General features: G+C 42.5%; 1 protein-coding gene across 3 annotated transcripts in view; it reads left to right on the plus strand.

Annotated features, from left to right (window-relative positions):
• The first annotated feature begins 205 nt into the window (after positions 1 to 205).
• Positions 206 to 15,819, plus strand: part of INO80C (INO80 complex subunit C) — a 28,790-nt gene continuing 13,176 nt past the window's right edge. The window contains exons 1-3 of one of the 3 annotated variants that reach the window (XM_003261922.2): positions 206 to 670; positions 8,998 to 9,051; positions 10,943 to 10,996. In XM_003261922.2, the coding sequence (XP_003261970.1) occupies positions 515 to 670; positions 8,998 to 9,051; positions 10,943 to 10,996 (264 nt within the window). In that variant the 5' untranslated portion in view covers positions 206 to 514. The remainder of the gene's footprint in view (positions 671 to 8,997; positions 9,052 to 10,942; positions 10,997 to 15,819) is intronic. The other 2 variants (XM_030810567.1, XM_003261923.2) reach the window with 2 other exon arrangements.

The following is a 15,819-nucleotide window of genomic DNA, read 5'->3' on the forward strand; positions in this document are numbered from 1 at the left end:
GAGAGAGATTAAGAACCACTCTACCCTTCATGTCCATTTGGGCACTATTTATATACAAACCTTTTCCGCGGGGGAAGGCAGGGAGGGACAGAGGAGGAAGCCAGTAGCTTGGCGGTCTACTGAGAACGACCCCAGCTTTACGCTTACAAACATCAAAAGTAATCACTCTTCTATGTGAGAAAAGACAACACGCTCATTAATTTTTTAAAACGTAGTTACTTAAAAAAATTGGGAGATTTTCTATTCCTCTATCAATGGGGATTTCCAGGCACGTGCCCCACCCAAGGCCCACGCCCAGAGCGCCCCAGTGGCAGGACAACGCCCGCTGACATCTTCCCGTCCCGACGGCACAGGCTGCTCCGAGCTCCGCCTTTTAGATTGCACCGAGAGAAGCCAGCTACAGCTTGGAGTCCAGGCCGGGTTTTCAAGCATCAAGACGGAAGTAACAGCGGAAAGGAAGTTCCAGGGCCCGCGCTGGGAAAGAGGTGGGGGGACCAGGGGAAGACTCAGTGCGATGGCGGCGCAAATTCCAATTGTGGCCACCACTTCCACTCCCGGAATAGTCCGGAACAGCAAGAAGAGGCCGGCCAGCCCTTCCCACAATGGCAGCAGCGGCGGGGGCTATGGCGCCAGTAAGAAGAAAAAAGCGTCCGCTTCCAGCTTTGCGCAGGTACGCAGTCGTGCTCCCAGCCTGCGCGTGCGCGTCGCGGAGCGGGACTTGGTGGGGCGGAGCCGAGCCAGGGCGCGTGCGCAATGTGGGGCCCTGCGCGTGCGGTCTCCGGTGGGGTTGAAAGACGCTGTCCCGTGGAGTGAATGACTACTCTTTCCCTTCGTTTGGACACACGGGCTTACAACGCCTTGTGTTGTAAGGAGAGAAGAAGTAGGGAGTTTATTACTGACTTAGTATTAATAGAAGGACTGCCTCTTCCCCTCGAGGTCGCCTTTAGCATGAGGTTCAGGACTAATGAATGTCAGTCATTCAGAAATTTGCATGTCTTCCCCTCGTCCATTTTGCAGACATCTACCCAGTGTCTTTGAGGCCCATAGCTCTCTAATGTCCTGCATGGATGAATACAAGATGTATTGATAAGTATGCTTTCTCTCATCCTGAGAAAAGTGCTTTTTTGACCCTGGGTTTCCCAATCCTAAGGCGGGTTTGGTCTTAACTCATGGGCTTGTTAAGGTTATGAAGTAATGAGTGTAAAGCACTGAGCTCAGCGCCTGGCTCAGACGTCAGGGCCTCTGAACAGTCTAGGCTCCGTAATTCCAGCAATGAATTTTCAGCAGGGAGTGGCTTGATTAGTGTTTCCTCTGGCTCCTGCATTTTATTCAAAGCAAAAAAGCAGAGATAGAGTGTGTTACTTTGTGCTCCTCAGCATATGGTGTGACACCGTTCACCCAGCCAGTCAGTGGCTGTTCTAGAAATCTTCTTGTTCCTTCTTCTGTAGGTGATTGGTAGTGCTTTTTTTTTTAACCTTTTAATATTAAATACTTTGCTATAGCAAGATTTACACACGGTACAATGCACAAATTTTCAAGAATACTGGCTCAACCACAGATCTTCAGGAATCCTGGCTCACGCCTGTATCCCAGCACTTTGAGAGGCCAAGGTGAGAGGATTGCTTGAGACAGGAGTTCGAGACCTGCTCCCCAACCCCCATCCAAATTTACAAATAGCTGGGCGTGATGGTGCACGCCTTTAGTCCCAACTACAAGAGCATCACTTAATCCCAAGATTTCAAGGTTACAGTGAGCTATGATCGTGCCATTGCAGTCCAGCCTGGGCAACAGAGTGAGACCCTATCGCAAAAAAAGCAAAACAAAACAAAACAAAACTACAGATCCAGTGCCCGTTTATATTTGTATACACCTATGGCCACTGCCTAGATCAAGATAGCATTTCTAAGAGCAGGTGACCTTTTCCTGTCAGTACTGTCTTTCCTTCCTAACAGTTACCCACTATTCGGCCACCCTTCACAATAGACTCACTTTGGGTTGGAGCATAATATAAATGGAATAATACAGGACAATAGGGAACATATTCTTTTGCATCTGTCTAGGTTCCTTTTTGAGACAATGTTTTTGAGAGTCATTTAGTACATCTGTTGCATTGTATAAACATACATCTGATGAATATTTGAACGTTTACAGTTTTTGGCTTTGTGCAGAAGCTGCTCTGAACATTCTTGTACAAGTCTTTGTGTAGATGCTTTCATTTCTCTTGAGAAGTAGTGGAATTGCTGAGTCAGAAGGTAGGCATACATTTAACTCAGAAACTGTTAAACAGTATTTCTCAAAGTAGTTGGACTGTTTTTGCATTCTTACCAGCAAAGTATGAGAGTGCCAGTTGCTCGAAATCCTCAACAATACAGAGTATTGTCAGTCTTTCATTGTCAGTCTTTAACCTTTAGCCGTTTTGTTGTGTAGTAGTATCTCCTTGTTTTAATTTGTTTCTCTGATGACTAATGAATATCAATCACTTTTCATGAGCTTTTTGGACATTCCAGATCTTTTGTGGAGTGCCTAATTATTTTTTCTAATTGGCTTTTTTTTAAAAAAATTATATTGATGTGTAGAAGTTCATTACATTATCTTTCTTGACTAGACTCCTTTGCCAGATGTATGCATTGTGAGTAATTGCTCCCAGTCTGCGACTGGTGCATTTTGATAACCAGTTGTGCCAGGACCAAGGAGTGTCACCAGGACATATGGAGAGGAATAATTATTTTGACCCCAAAGGGAGTATTGATCAACTTCCACTACCACAAGCTTCTGAAAGTGGTCAAATGCCTTCAGGAGACTGGAAATTCCCAGTAATCCAATATGGTGGAAATCTTAACTCTGTATTCCCTGTGGCCCTTTTTTGTATCCAAGCAGCAGCCTCAGGAGAAGCTGGAAAGGGCAGAGAATTTCCTGAAATAGTTCCTTCTTTTGTCCTGACTCTCCTTTTCCCAACTGATATTTAACTAAAGAAGACAGGGACTTCTTCTGTCACCCAGGCTGGAGGACAGTGGCACAATCATGGCTCACTGCAGCCTCGACCTCCTGGCTCAGTGGATCCTCCCACCTCAGCCTCCCAAGTAGCTGGGACGACATTGTATTTTTGGTAGAGGTGGAATTTCACCACATAACCCAAGCTGGTCTCAAACTGCTGGGGTCAAGCAATCTGCCCACATTGGCCTCCCAAAGTTTAGGGATTACAGGCGTGAGCCACCATGCCCGGTTGTCTTAGATTTTTGCCTTGCTGTCATCCTTTCATTCTAGTTCCCTTTTCACAGCGTATAGGAAATAAGCAGGCATAAGCACAGTACCCCTGAGGGCTGCCAGGAATCTTCTTGAGGTCACCCTCATCTGTGTCACTTGCTCAACCTTTCTGTTTCAGTTCAGTTCAAGTAGCAGTAATTTATTGTACTGTTTCTGTTCCATCCCCAGCAGTAGGCTTAAGACATTTCAAAGGATTATAGCTTGTCCCCACACTACCAAAAACATCCCAGGAGAGAATGACGTACATACATTGTATTTAGTTTTCTACTGCTGCCATTACAAATTATCACAAATTTAGTGGCTTAAATAACACTCATTTAGTAGCTCATGGTTCCGTAGATCAGAAGTGCTGACACAATGCGACTGGGTTGACTCTTTGCTCCAGGTATCGCAAAGCTGAAATCAAAGTGTTGGCCGAGTTCTTGTCTGAAGGCTCTGGGGAGAAATTTGCATGCAGGTGAATTCAGGTTGTTGGCAGAATTCTGTTCTTTTGGGGCGGCAGGACTGCGGGGCCCCTGTCTTCTTGCCGGCTGTCAGCTGCTGCCTGTGTTCCTTGCCACATGGCCTTTTCCATTTTCAGAGCCAGCTATGGAGAATCTCCCTTGTGTCCAATTCTTCTCATGCGTCAGATATTTCAGACTTCTTTTATTGTTGACCCCTGGACTCAGATTTAAAAGATTTATGTGATTAGGCAGGCCTACTTGGATAATCGCCTTTTAAAAAGTCAGCTGATTTGAGACCTTAATTGCATCTGCAAAACCCCTTTGTAGCTGCACCTAGATTAGTGTTTGCTTGAATAACTCGGAGAAGTTGTGTGCACACCAGGGGCAGAGTACTTGCAAGGTGGCAGGGGTGTACTGGAATTCTACCTATCACACAAATGAAACCAGTAGGAAGATACAGTAATGTCTAACCTTGAGCCAAAGCTACTTGTATGTAATTATAAGTGTTGGTGCCCTATTGTGGTGAGACACAGGAGGAGGATTCCTCAGTGCTGGTGATGGTACTCAAAGGAGAGGTAGGGAAGCAGAGGGACTTGAAGTTGGCTTGGTGAGGTTTGCTGGAGAAGGCATTCCAGGCTCAGAGCTGTGCTTATTGTGAGGTTAACCCAGGTTGCCCAAGGTTTCCTTAGTGGGGAAGTGAGTGTTTTTCTATAAATGATTGTATGTCTTGAGTTAGAAGAGACTTTATAGGTCTTTCATCACCTAAATTTCCCTACGTCAGTAATTTTAGCTATTTTGATTCTTAAATAAAGGCAAAGTATGTAAAACTTTGATGGAATTTTAAAATTTACAAAGCACATTTACATGTAGGACATTAGAGTGCTTTTTGAGATTGTTAAAGATAACTTGAATTATCATGGATTCTTAAGGTGGGTTTAACTTTCCTGAAATATGCTTGCTCTTTCTAAAGTAAAATTGAGTGCTTAGTTGAAATTTAAAGAAGTTTAGAAATTTAGATGCTTAGAAGTCCTGAGGAGTTGAAGAGAATATTTTTCATCTAAAAGTATTCTGAGGAAAGCATTTATAGAAGCCTTCTTTCCATCAGTGTTAGGAAATACTATTAAATAATTTAGTGGTACAAAAACAACTTTGTTTTATCATTTCATTAAGATGGCTCTCTCTAGTTCAGCAGAAATTACTACTAATGTTCATGCTTGCTAAGGGGTGGTACAAATCATCTTAGAATCACGATTCTGTGGATTTATATTTTCAGTATAACAGTTGTTGATTAATAATGTTATGAAAGTGCAGTCTTCCATTCACTCTGGTTGTTACTTTGAAGGGATTAATTTTGGTGGGTTTGGGAACAGATAACTGTTAAAGTGAAAGGAATAAGGATAAATAATAGTAATTAATATTTATCAAGCATTTACTATGTGCCAGGCACTGTTCTAAGTACTTTCTAAGTACTATGTCATTTAATCCTCCAAACGACCCTCTGTGAATTGATCACTTCATTTTACAGATAAAAACGCCAAGGGCATAGAGAGGCTGTGTAACTTGCCCTAGGTCACACAGTGTTAGTGTCGGGATTTGAACCCAGGCATGCCGTCCAGAGTCTACATTCTTTTTTCTTAACTGCCTCTCTTGATAACACTCTGTTACTTTGTATATTAGAAGATTATTAATTAGATCTCTGGTATAACCAAATTCATGGTGCAGAGAAATGCTTTTGGGAACAGTTTTACTGGATCAATATAGGGCAATCTAGGCTTTTCAAATGTGTATTAAAGTTGATAAAATGTACTGAGAAATCTAATTAACCTATAGACTGAGAGTTACTTAATAGGCTTTTCATTTGTGAAGCAGCTAATAAAACATCTAAAGTGGAGAGGCAGTAGTTGCATCTTTAGAAGGATAGTGCAGATTGTGAGAGAATCTTCTGTAATTGGAGGGGCAGCCAGAGAATGCTGGACTGATTTGGTTTATTCATTGAAAAAATAATTATCCTACTATTCAACTTTTGTAAAACACAAAAGCAAAAAATCAACAAATCCTGATAATTTTAAGTCTTAAAAGTTATTCTTTTCTATTTTTAAAATTACCTTTTTTTCATTTTTAAAATTGACATAAAAAGTCACCCAATCTCCTTCCCCAACAACTATTATAATTTGTGTTTTCTACATGTAGATAAAGTTTTTCATCATTATATTTGATATGTAGCATTACGTGCCCCATTTTTCACTTAGCATTATTTTGTGAACATTTCTGTATGTTGATAGTCTTCTCAATTAGACTTTTAAAAGTCAAATAGTCTTTTATGACTATTGACTGCATTATATTCCAAGGAATTAACTACTCATATTTTATTGACTTTATTATTGGATATTTAGGTTGCATTTTGAATTTTTGCTGTTTTAAGTAACCCTATAGTAACCTTGCAGTTTTAGACCAGGGTCAGCTATTTGCATCTATAATTCTATGACATAGATATAACTTGACATTTGACTTTTCAGTAATAAGACAGGATATTTTTCTCCTTTCTTTATAACCACAGACAGAATGTCCAAATTATCCTTTAGTCTGATTCAGAGTCAAGCACACTACTGTCTGGAGAGATGAAGCCATTGATTTGGGTTCTTCAATTGGGCAGAACAGAGCAGGGCGAGACCCAGGCTTTGTGAACTCCAGTCTGTTAGCCATAGGCGTGTGTTTCCTGAGTAGCAGGCTGGGTTTCTCTTCCCTGAGACTTACATCAGCTCTGTTAGTGCTGCAAAGAGGGGGCACCCCTTAGTGCTAGGCATTCCTTCCTCTCCTCTTAGGGTGTTCATATCTTGGGGTGGGACAGTTCATCTTGTAAAGTCCTTAGTGATAATAGTGCTTTAGTAATATGGAAATGATGCATCATTTTAATTTTATCTTATTGCATCCAAGCCTCACACACTTGATCTTCCCTTTGACTAAAGGTCTGTCTCCCTCTCATCCTGTTGTTAGTAGACACAGGAGTCTCAGCTTGGCTAAGCTGAGCAGAAGTGAAGGGTAAGGGTGTAGTAATGTGGGGATCGGGGGAGAGGAAAGTGAAGCATAAAACCAGCTCTGGCCTGGGCCAGGGTGTCTCTGGTTAGAGAAGGAAGAGAGCCTGCCACAATCTCAGAAGCAGGAGGCAGCACTGGTATGATGTGGCTCAGTTCACTCCAGGGTGGCTTCCTTTCTCTGCCCTCTCTTCAGCCTGACTTCCCAGTGGGGGTCTGGCAGAGGATGGAGTGAGCAAGCCGGCAAGAGGGGTCCCTTTCAAAAACCAGTGCTTCCGTGTGTCATTTTCATCCTCTTCTTGACTATTCTCTAGCTTGCTGCCTGGAATGGCTGACTTAAACCTCTGGTCCTCTCTTCATACCACCCTCTCCTTACTCTCAGCAGATGTGCTTGTCTGCCTGAATCTAACGAGGGCCCCTGTCTGGCATTTTTCTCCCCTGTCTCCCTGGGGCCTTGGAACTAAACACCTATGTCAGAAGAATCCCCTGTATTGCTTTCCTTTCATTGGGCACACAGCAACTTTGAGCTTCCTCACTGGGATTGGGGAAGTGGAATAAACTGAAAAGGAGAAATGCAGTATTTGGCCACGCGTAGTGGCTCACATCTGGAATCCCAGCACCTTGGGAGGCCCGGGTGGGCAGACCACTTGAGTCCAGGAGTTCGAGACCAGTGTGAGCAACATGGTGAAACCCTGTCTCTACAAAAATACGAAAGTTAGCTGGGCATAGTAGTGTGCACCTGTAGTCCTAGCTACTGATGAGTGGGGGCTGAGATGAGAAGATGGCTTGAGCCCAGGAGGTTGAGGCTGCAGTAATCTGTGATTGTGCCACTGCACTGCAGCCTGGGTGACAGAGTGAGACCCTATCTCAACAACAACAACAAAATAATAAAAAAAGAAATGCAGTTTTTGAACATCTCTGGAGTGGAAGAAAAAGCTAACTCCACTGCCTGAGGACAGGACCCTAGGAGCTGGCAGGTATGTGGATGGTTTTGTAATCGCTGTTGGAAGCTTTGGCGACTGCATTTTCCCCTTCCCTTTAGTGTGTCCTTTTTGCTCTTTAACAGTTCAGATTGGTTTTTTCCTCCCTGATGGCAACAGTATTATATCAGTAGTTATATTCTTTATGAGAAACTCAAACAATAAAGTTGAAACTTAAAGCATATCTGACCCCAGGAAATTTCTTTCATAGCCTTTTTACCCTGAACTAGACCTGAAGTTGTCCCTAGTGGGGGTGTTTTTTTTTTCTTTTGACGTGGTGTTTACTGGGTAGCTCTCAGGGTTATCTCTCTTGCTCATTTAATTTAGGCCACTCGTAGGCCCAGTCTCCTGACAGTCCAGGGCATTGAGTAGTCCTGTGGCACACTCTATGAATGGTTAGATGATTGGGAGAATGGTTGCTTTCCTTCTGCTAATGCTGGCGGGTCTCCTTGGACCGGCTCACCCCATGTTCCTTCCAGTGGGCCTGGGCTTTCTCCTTTGCCTTTGTACCACCACCTCCTGAAAGAGCAGATCACTTGTCACCCTTCCTGCCCTGCATGCCAGCTCCACCTTCCTTCTCAGGAACCAGGAGTCATGACCTCTGGCTCATTCGCAGCTGGGTGTGCCTCTTGGGGAGGCTTCACTTGGTCACTGTATTTTTTTTTTTTAATCATCTAAATATTTCAGTGTGAATTTCTTAAAACCAAAGTCATTCTCTTACATAAGGACAGTTAGGAAAGACCGTGCATGGGGGAAAGATGAATTGAGGGGCAGTCCAGACAGAAGAGGGGTGTTAACAGAGGAGGGCCCAGATGCCCACATACAGAGGCCCTGGAGAGGAGTGTGGGAAGGTAGTGAGGAGAGATCATTCCGAATTTTATCAAATTCAGGGAGTTAACTCTGATGCAACACTGATATTTAATACACAGACTTTATTCTTGTCCCTTTTCTGGTTCAGAATCCAATCCAGGATCACACGTTGTATTTAACTGTCATATCTTTTTAGTCTCCTTTAATTGGAACACATCCTTAGCCTTTTTATCTTTTATGACTGATATGGTTTGGCTGTGCCCCTGCCCAAATCTCATCTTGAATTGTAGCTCCCTTAATTCCCATGTGTTGTGGGAGGAACTCAGTGTGATATAACTGAATCATGGGGGCAGTTTCTCCCATACTGTTCTCATGGTAGCGAATAATCCTCACAACATCTGATGGTTTTGTAATGGGAAACCCCTTTCACTTGGTTCTCATTCTCTCTCTTGCCTGCTGCCATGTAAGACCTGCCTTTCGCCTTCCACCATGATTGTGAGGCCTCCCCAGCCACGTGGAACTGTGAGTCCATTAAATCTCTTTTTCTTTATAATTTACCCAGTCTTGGGTATGTCTTTATCAGCAGCATGAAAATGGACTAATACAATAAATTGGTACCGGTAGAGTGGGTTGCTGCTGTATGTAAAGATACCTGAAAATGTGGAGCAACTTTGGAACTGGGTAACAGGCAGAGGTTGGAACAGTTTGGAGGGCTCAGAAGAAGACAGGAAAACGTGAGAAAGTTTGGAACCTCCTAGAGACTTGTTGAATGGCTTTGACCAAAATGCTGATAATGATATGGACAATGAAATCCAGGTTGGGGTGGTCTCAGATAGAAATGAGGAATTGTTGGGAACTAGAGTAAAGGTGGCTGTTGCTATGTTTTAGCAAAGAGACTGACAGCATTTTGCCCCTGCCCTACAGGTTTGTGGAACCTTGAACTTGAGGGAGATGATTTAGGGTATCTGGCGGAAGAAATTTCTAAGCAGCAAAGCATTCAAGAGGTGACTTGGGTACTGTTAAAAGCATTCCGTTTTAAAAGGGAAACAGAGCATAAAAGTTCAGAAAATTTGCAGCCTGACAACGTGATAGAGAATAAAAATCCATTTTCTGAGGAGAAATTCAAGCTGGCTGCAGAAATTTGCATAAGCAATGAGGACCCAAATGTTAATCACCAAGACAATGGGGAAAAGGTCTCTAGGGCATGTCAGAGACCTTTGTGGTAGCCCCTCCCATCACAGGCCCGGCGCCTAGTAGGGAAAAACAGTTTCAGGTGCCTGACCCAGGGACCCCTCTGCTGTGTGCAGCCTAGGGACTTGGTGCCCTGTGTTCCAGCCACTCCAGCCATGGCTAAAAGGGGCCAAGGTAGAGCTTGGGCCGCGGCTGCAGAGAGTGCAAGCTCCAAGCCTGGCCAGTTTCCACATAGTGTTGAGCCTTTGGGTGTACAGAAGTCAAGAATTGAGGTTTGGGAACCTCCACCTACATTTCAGAGGATGTATGGAAATGCCTGGATGTCCAGGCCAAAGTTTGCTGCAGGGGCAGGGCCCTTACAGAGAACCTTTGCTAGGACATTGAAGAAGGGAAATGTGGAGTTGAATCCCCCAACCAGAGTCCCCACTGGGGCACTGCCTAGTGGAGCTGTGAGAAGAGAGCTACCATCCTTCAGAGCCCAGAATGGTAGATCCACCAACAGCTTGCACTATGTGCCTGGAAAAGACACAGACACTCAATGCCAGCCTGTGAAAGTAGCCAGGAGGGAGGCTATACCCTGCAAAGCCACAGGGGCAGAGCTGCCCAAGACCATGGGAACCCATTTCTTGCATCAGTGTGACTTGGATGTGAGACATGGAGTCAAAGGAGATCGTTTTGGAGCTTTAAGATTTGACTGCCCTGCTGGATTTCAGACTTGCATGGGTCCTGTAGCCCCTTTGTTTTGGCCTATTTCTCCTATTTGGAATGGGTGTATTTATCCAATGCCTGTACCCTCATTGTATCTAGGAAGTAACTAACTTGCTTTTGATTTTACAGGCTCATTGGTGGAAGGGACTTGCCTTGTCTCGGATGAGACTTTGGACTGTGGACTTTTGGGTTAATGCTGAAATGAGTTAAGATTTTGAGGGACTGCTGGGAAGGCATGATTGGTTTTGACATGTGAGGACATGAGATTTGGGAGGGGCCGGGGGCGGAATGATACGGTTTGGCTGTGCCCCCATCCAAATCTCATCTTGAATTGTAGCTCCCCAAATTCCCACATGTTGTGGGAGGAACCTGGTGGGATACAATTGAATCATGGGGGCATTTTCCCCATGCTGTTCTCATGGTAGTGAATAACTCTCAGGAAATCTGATGGTTTTGTAAGGGGAAACCCCTTTCACTTGGCTTTCATTCTCTCTCTTGCCTGCTGCCACGTAAGACGTGCCTTTTGCCTTCCGCCATGATTGTGAGGCCTCCCCAGCCGCGTGGAAATGTGAGTCCATTAAACCTCTTTTTCTTTATAATTTACCCAGTCTTAGGTATGTGTGTATCAGCAGCATGAAAATGGACTAACACAATGACCTTGACACTTGAAGAGTACTGGCCACTTATTTTCTAGAATATTCCTCAATTTGGGTGTGTCTGATATTTCTTCATGGTTAGATTTGAGTTATATATTTTTGGCAAAAATAGAGAAGTAATGCTGTCTTCTCAGTACATCCTGTTGTGGCACTTGATGTCAAATTACTAATGATGTTAGATTAGAGCACTTAGTAAGGTGGTATCTGCCAGGTTTCTCCAATGTAAAGTTACTCTTTTCATGTTGTATTGAAGTATCTTGTGGAAAGATACTTTGAGACTATAAATAGCCTATTTTATTTCATACTTTGCCAGTGACTTTTAATATCCATTGATAGCTTTTGCTCGAAATAGTTATTATTGTGGTGGTTGACAAGTAGTGATTTCCTAATTTGAATCTTCATTACTTGTAGACTTATTAATTAGAATCCTATTGTGAGCAACAGCTTTCTCTTCTCTTCCATTCATTTTTTTTTTTTCTATTTAAATTTTTTTTTTTTTTTTTAGAAATGGGGTATTGCTATGTTGCCTGGGCTGGAGTGCAGTGGCTATTGCCAGACGCAATCATAGCACGGTGCAGCCTCCTGGGTTCAAGTGATCCTCCGTTCTCAGCCTCCCAAGTAACCAGAACTACAACAGGCCATTTATTCGTTTTTTAAAATCAGTATTTATGTCATGGATTTTTATTTTATTATATGGGTTATAATCCACTACTAGCTTTATTCATTCCTTCTTTTATAAGTTTATCTGTAGTAGCTTTACTGAGATATGATTCACATACTATAAAATTCACCCTTTTAAAATGTATAATTTAGTGGTTTATAGTATATTCACTGAGTTGTGCAACCCTCACAATATCCTATCTAATTTTAGGATATTCCTATTACCTCAAAGAGAAATTCATTACCCATAAACAGTCACTTCCCATTCCCCCGTTCTGCCAGCCCCTGGCAACCACTGATCTACTTTCTGTCTCTGAATGTGACTGCGTATCTCATATAAATGGAATTATATAATATGTGGCCTTTTGTGTCTGGCTTCTTTTTGTTAGTGTAATTTTTTTCAAGATTTATCCGTGACAGAGCATGAATCAGAATGCCATTTCTTTTTGTGATTGAATAATATTACATTTTATGGACATACTACATTTTGTGTTTTATTTTTTATTTCTTTTAGAGACAGGGGCTCACTCTGCTGCCCATGCTGGAAGGCAGTGGCACAATCATAGCATACTGTAACCTTGAACTCCTGAACTTGCCTCAGCCTCTGGAGTAGCTGGGACTACAGGCACGTGCCACCACAACTGGTTAATTTTTTATTTTATTTTTTGTAGAGACAGGGTCTTGCCATGTTGCCTAGGCCACTTTTGAACTCTTGGCCTCAAGCAGTCCTCCTGCCTCAGCCTCCCAAAGTGTTGGGATTACAGGCGTGAGTTCCTGTGCTTGGCCCTGCCATATTTTATCTCTTCATCAGCTGATGGACATTTAGGTTGTTTATGCCTTTTGGCAATTATGAATAATGCTGCTATGAATATTTGTGTACAAGTTTTTGCATGGACATATGTTTTTCATTCTCTTTGAGTGTATACCTAGAAGTTAAATTATTGGGTCATATGATAATTCTGTGGTTAACATTTTGAGGAACTACCCAATTGTTTTTTTTTAAATGGTGTTTTTGCACCATTTTACGTTCTTACCAGCAATGTATGAGGGTTCCAGTTTCTTCACATCTTTGCCAATATGTGTTATTGTCTTCGATTGTAACCATCCTAGTGAGTGTGCATTGGAATTTCATTGTGATTTTGATTTGCATTTCCCTAATGACTAGTGATGTTGAGCATCTTTTCACGTGCTTACTGGCTGTTTGTATATCTACTTTGAAGAAATTCTTTGCCCTTTTAAAAATTGAATTGTCTTTTTGTTTTTGAGTTGTAGAGTTCTTCATATATTCTGGATTTATATATTTACTGGCTTATTGCTTAAGTTTTTGAGATTGGTCCAGTAGGAGCCTCTTCAAACTGGCTCCCATGTCCTTTAGTATGCCCCTATCATTTTTTGGGTGCTGTTATGGACTGAGTTTTGGTACCCCCATATATTTTGTCCTGACCCCTAGTATACCTCAGTTACATTCTGGAGATAGGGACTTCAGGGAGGTAATTAAGATTAAATGAGGTCGTCTGGGTGGGCCCTAATCCCGGATGACTGGTGCCCTTATAAGAAGAGGGAGAGACTCCAGGGGTGCACACAACCTCAGGAGAAACAAAACTTGTAAACACCTTGTTCTTGGACTTCTAGCCTCCAGAACTGGAGAAAATAAATTTCTATCGTATAAGCCACCCCATCTATGGTACTCTGTTATGGCACCCTGAATAAACTGACACAAGTGCTTTCTTTCTGACACCACAAGATGTTCTAGTCTTATACTTTCCTGCTCCAGCCCTAGAGTCAGCCATCTCTTCATGGATCACTGGTTCTTAGAGAATAATACACTTGTCTCTCAGTATATGTGGTGAATTGGTTCCAGGACCTCCTATGGATACCAAAATCCATGGAACCTCAAGTTCCTGATATAAAGTAGCATAGTGTTTGCATATAATTTGTGCATATCCTCCTGTATACTTCAACCATGTCTAGATTACTTATAATAGCTAATGCAACGTAAATGCCATGTAAATAGTTGTTATATTGTACAGTTTAGGGAATAATGACAAGGAAAAAAGTTTGTACGTGTTTAGTCAAGATGCATTTTTCCCCCACCAAATGTCTTCTGTCTGTGGTTGGTTGAATCCATGGATGCAGAACCCCTCTATAGGGAGGCTGATTGTATTTAGAAAGGACGATCTGAATGTTGCTTTGCCTATTGTTCATTGTTTCCGGTCTTCTCAGTGGACAGAGCTAAGAAATATATGTGTGTGTGTATACCTGCACTACCCACACCTCTATATGTATTTCTGTAACTATCTGCCTGTATATTGAAAACTGTGAGCTCATATTGATAACCTCTAGTTTCAATCCAATTCCACAGCGCTCATCCTGGCCTTCCCCCTTTTCTTATTTGCTTTTCTACATTTGCTGTGTATCTTAGAATACATATAAAGTAGTTTCAGAATTATTAACATGTGCCCCTGTGAGAAACAAACTTACCAACTATGTATGGTTCTTTTTGGCCTTTAACCTTGGATTACATAGTGAAAATACCATATTCATAGTTACTCAGGTTATTTCTCCCTTGCCTCCCCTTCAGTGTGGTTATGTTATTTGAAACACAAGTGAATTTGTGTTTATAGGGTTTTTAAAATTCTATTTTTTATCCCCTGCCCCATCCTTGTTGATTTTATTATTTATTTTTTCAAGTATATGAAACCTTAACATGGTTCAAAAAGTCAAAACTCTACAAAAAGCTATACTCAAAGATTTACTCTCTTCTATTTCCTTCCCATCTCCCTCTCCATTCCACTGTGTTCCCCTCTGCCCCTGCAGGTAACCACACTCAGTTGTTTCTTTCCAAGTTATCCTTCCTGTGTGTTTGGCCACTGCATCCCAGCCAGAGATGCTTTCTTGTAAGGAGCTTCTGAGCATATACATCTCTAGTGCTGATGCTGGCATTCAGTCATGCCACCCTGTCTTGTTCCTTAACATTGACCAGTTAATCAATGAATCACTCATTATTTGGTACCTACTCTGTGCTAGGCACTGGGTTAGAAGCAGGGACAGAGGCTGAACTATGAAGTAAAGCAGCATGTTTTGAGCCCTCTGTGTATCCTCACGCTCTGAATCTACCCCTCTCTCCTTGTCCCCCTTTCTTCTGATCTGTTGTTCCCTGCTTGTATCATAAAGCTGCTGTTGTTTTGTCTAAACTATCAGTCATATATATAATATATACTAGATGTTACTCTTACAAATAGTCAATGCAAAATAACATTGACAGCTGGCTAAAACTGCACAAGGTAATGTTTGTTACTGATTAAATGTGATGGGAGAATCAAATCTTCCTTATCAGACTGGGTCTCCCAGAGTACAGGTACCTGGTAGAAATATGATTACCATAAAGGAAAAAAAAATCATACAAGCAATAGAAGTTAGTTATGTAAAAAAATACTAACTCTAACCTTTGTTGTAAAATTAAAACTGACATGGACGAATCCCAGTGAAAATAATCTTAGTACAGCATAAATGAAAATGGAAAAATTGGAGACTATTTTTGCTATATAGAAAATGGCTAAATGGATATCGCACCAGAAAAGACAAAATGTAGGAAGGATGGGGAGCAAGAGGCGAGGCTGGAGAGGAGGCCTGAATTTGTTCCTAATCCCAAGGGAAGTAGAAACCACTGGCCAGTTTTAAGTAGCAGAGCATCATCATGCTTGCATTGAAAAGTGTGTCACCGGCTGAGCTGTAGAGAATCGGCTGGAGTAGGCAAGATGTGTACTGCACAGTCCCACCTCTGAATTGTGTCGCTCAGGAAGTTACCAGATAAACGCAAAGGACTGTGGGAGGAAGGGAGAGGGGGGTGCGGAGGGAGGGTGGGAGGAAGGAAGAGATAGATCACTGTGGGTACAGATGGTAGGAAAAGGATGGGGAATGGGCAGCCTCTCAGTTCTTACAGTTGACATTTGCACTGAGCTTGGAGGGAAGAAAAGCTAAGAAAGACCTTGGAAGTGGAGAGGATGAGGTGAAGGGGAATCCAGACAGAAGGTGGCGGCCACAGAAGAGAGGGAGCACAGGGCCTTGGCTGGAG

This window comes from Nomascus leucogenys, chromosome 4 (assembly GCF_006542625.1).
Source record: "Nomascus leucogenys isolate Asia chromosome 4, Asia_NLE_v1, whole genome shotgun sequence".
NCBI lineage: Eukaryota > Metazoa > Chordata > Mammalia > Primates > Hylobatidae > Nomascus > Nomascus leucogenys.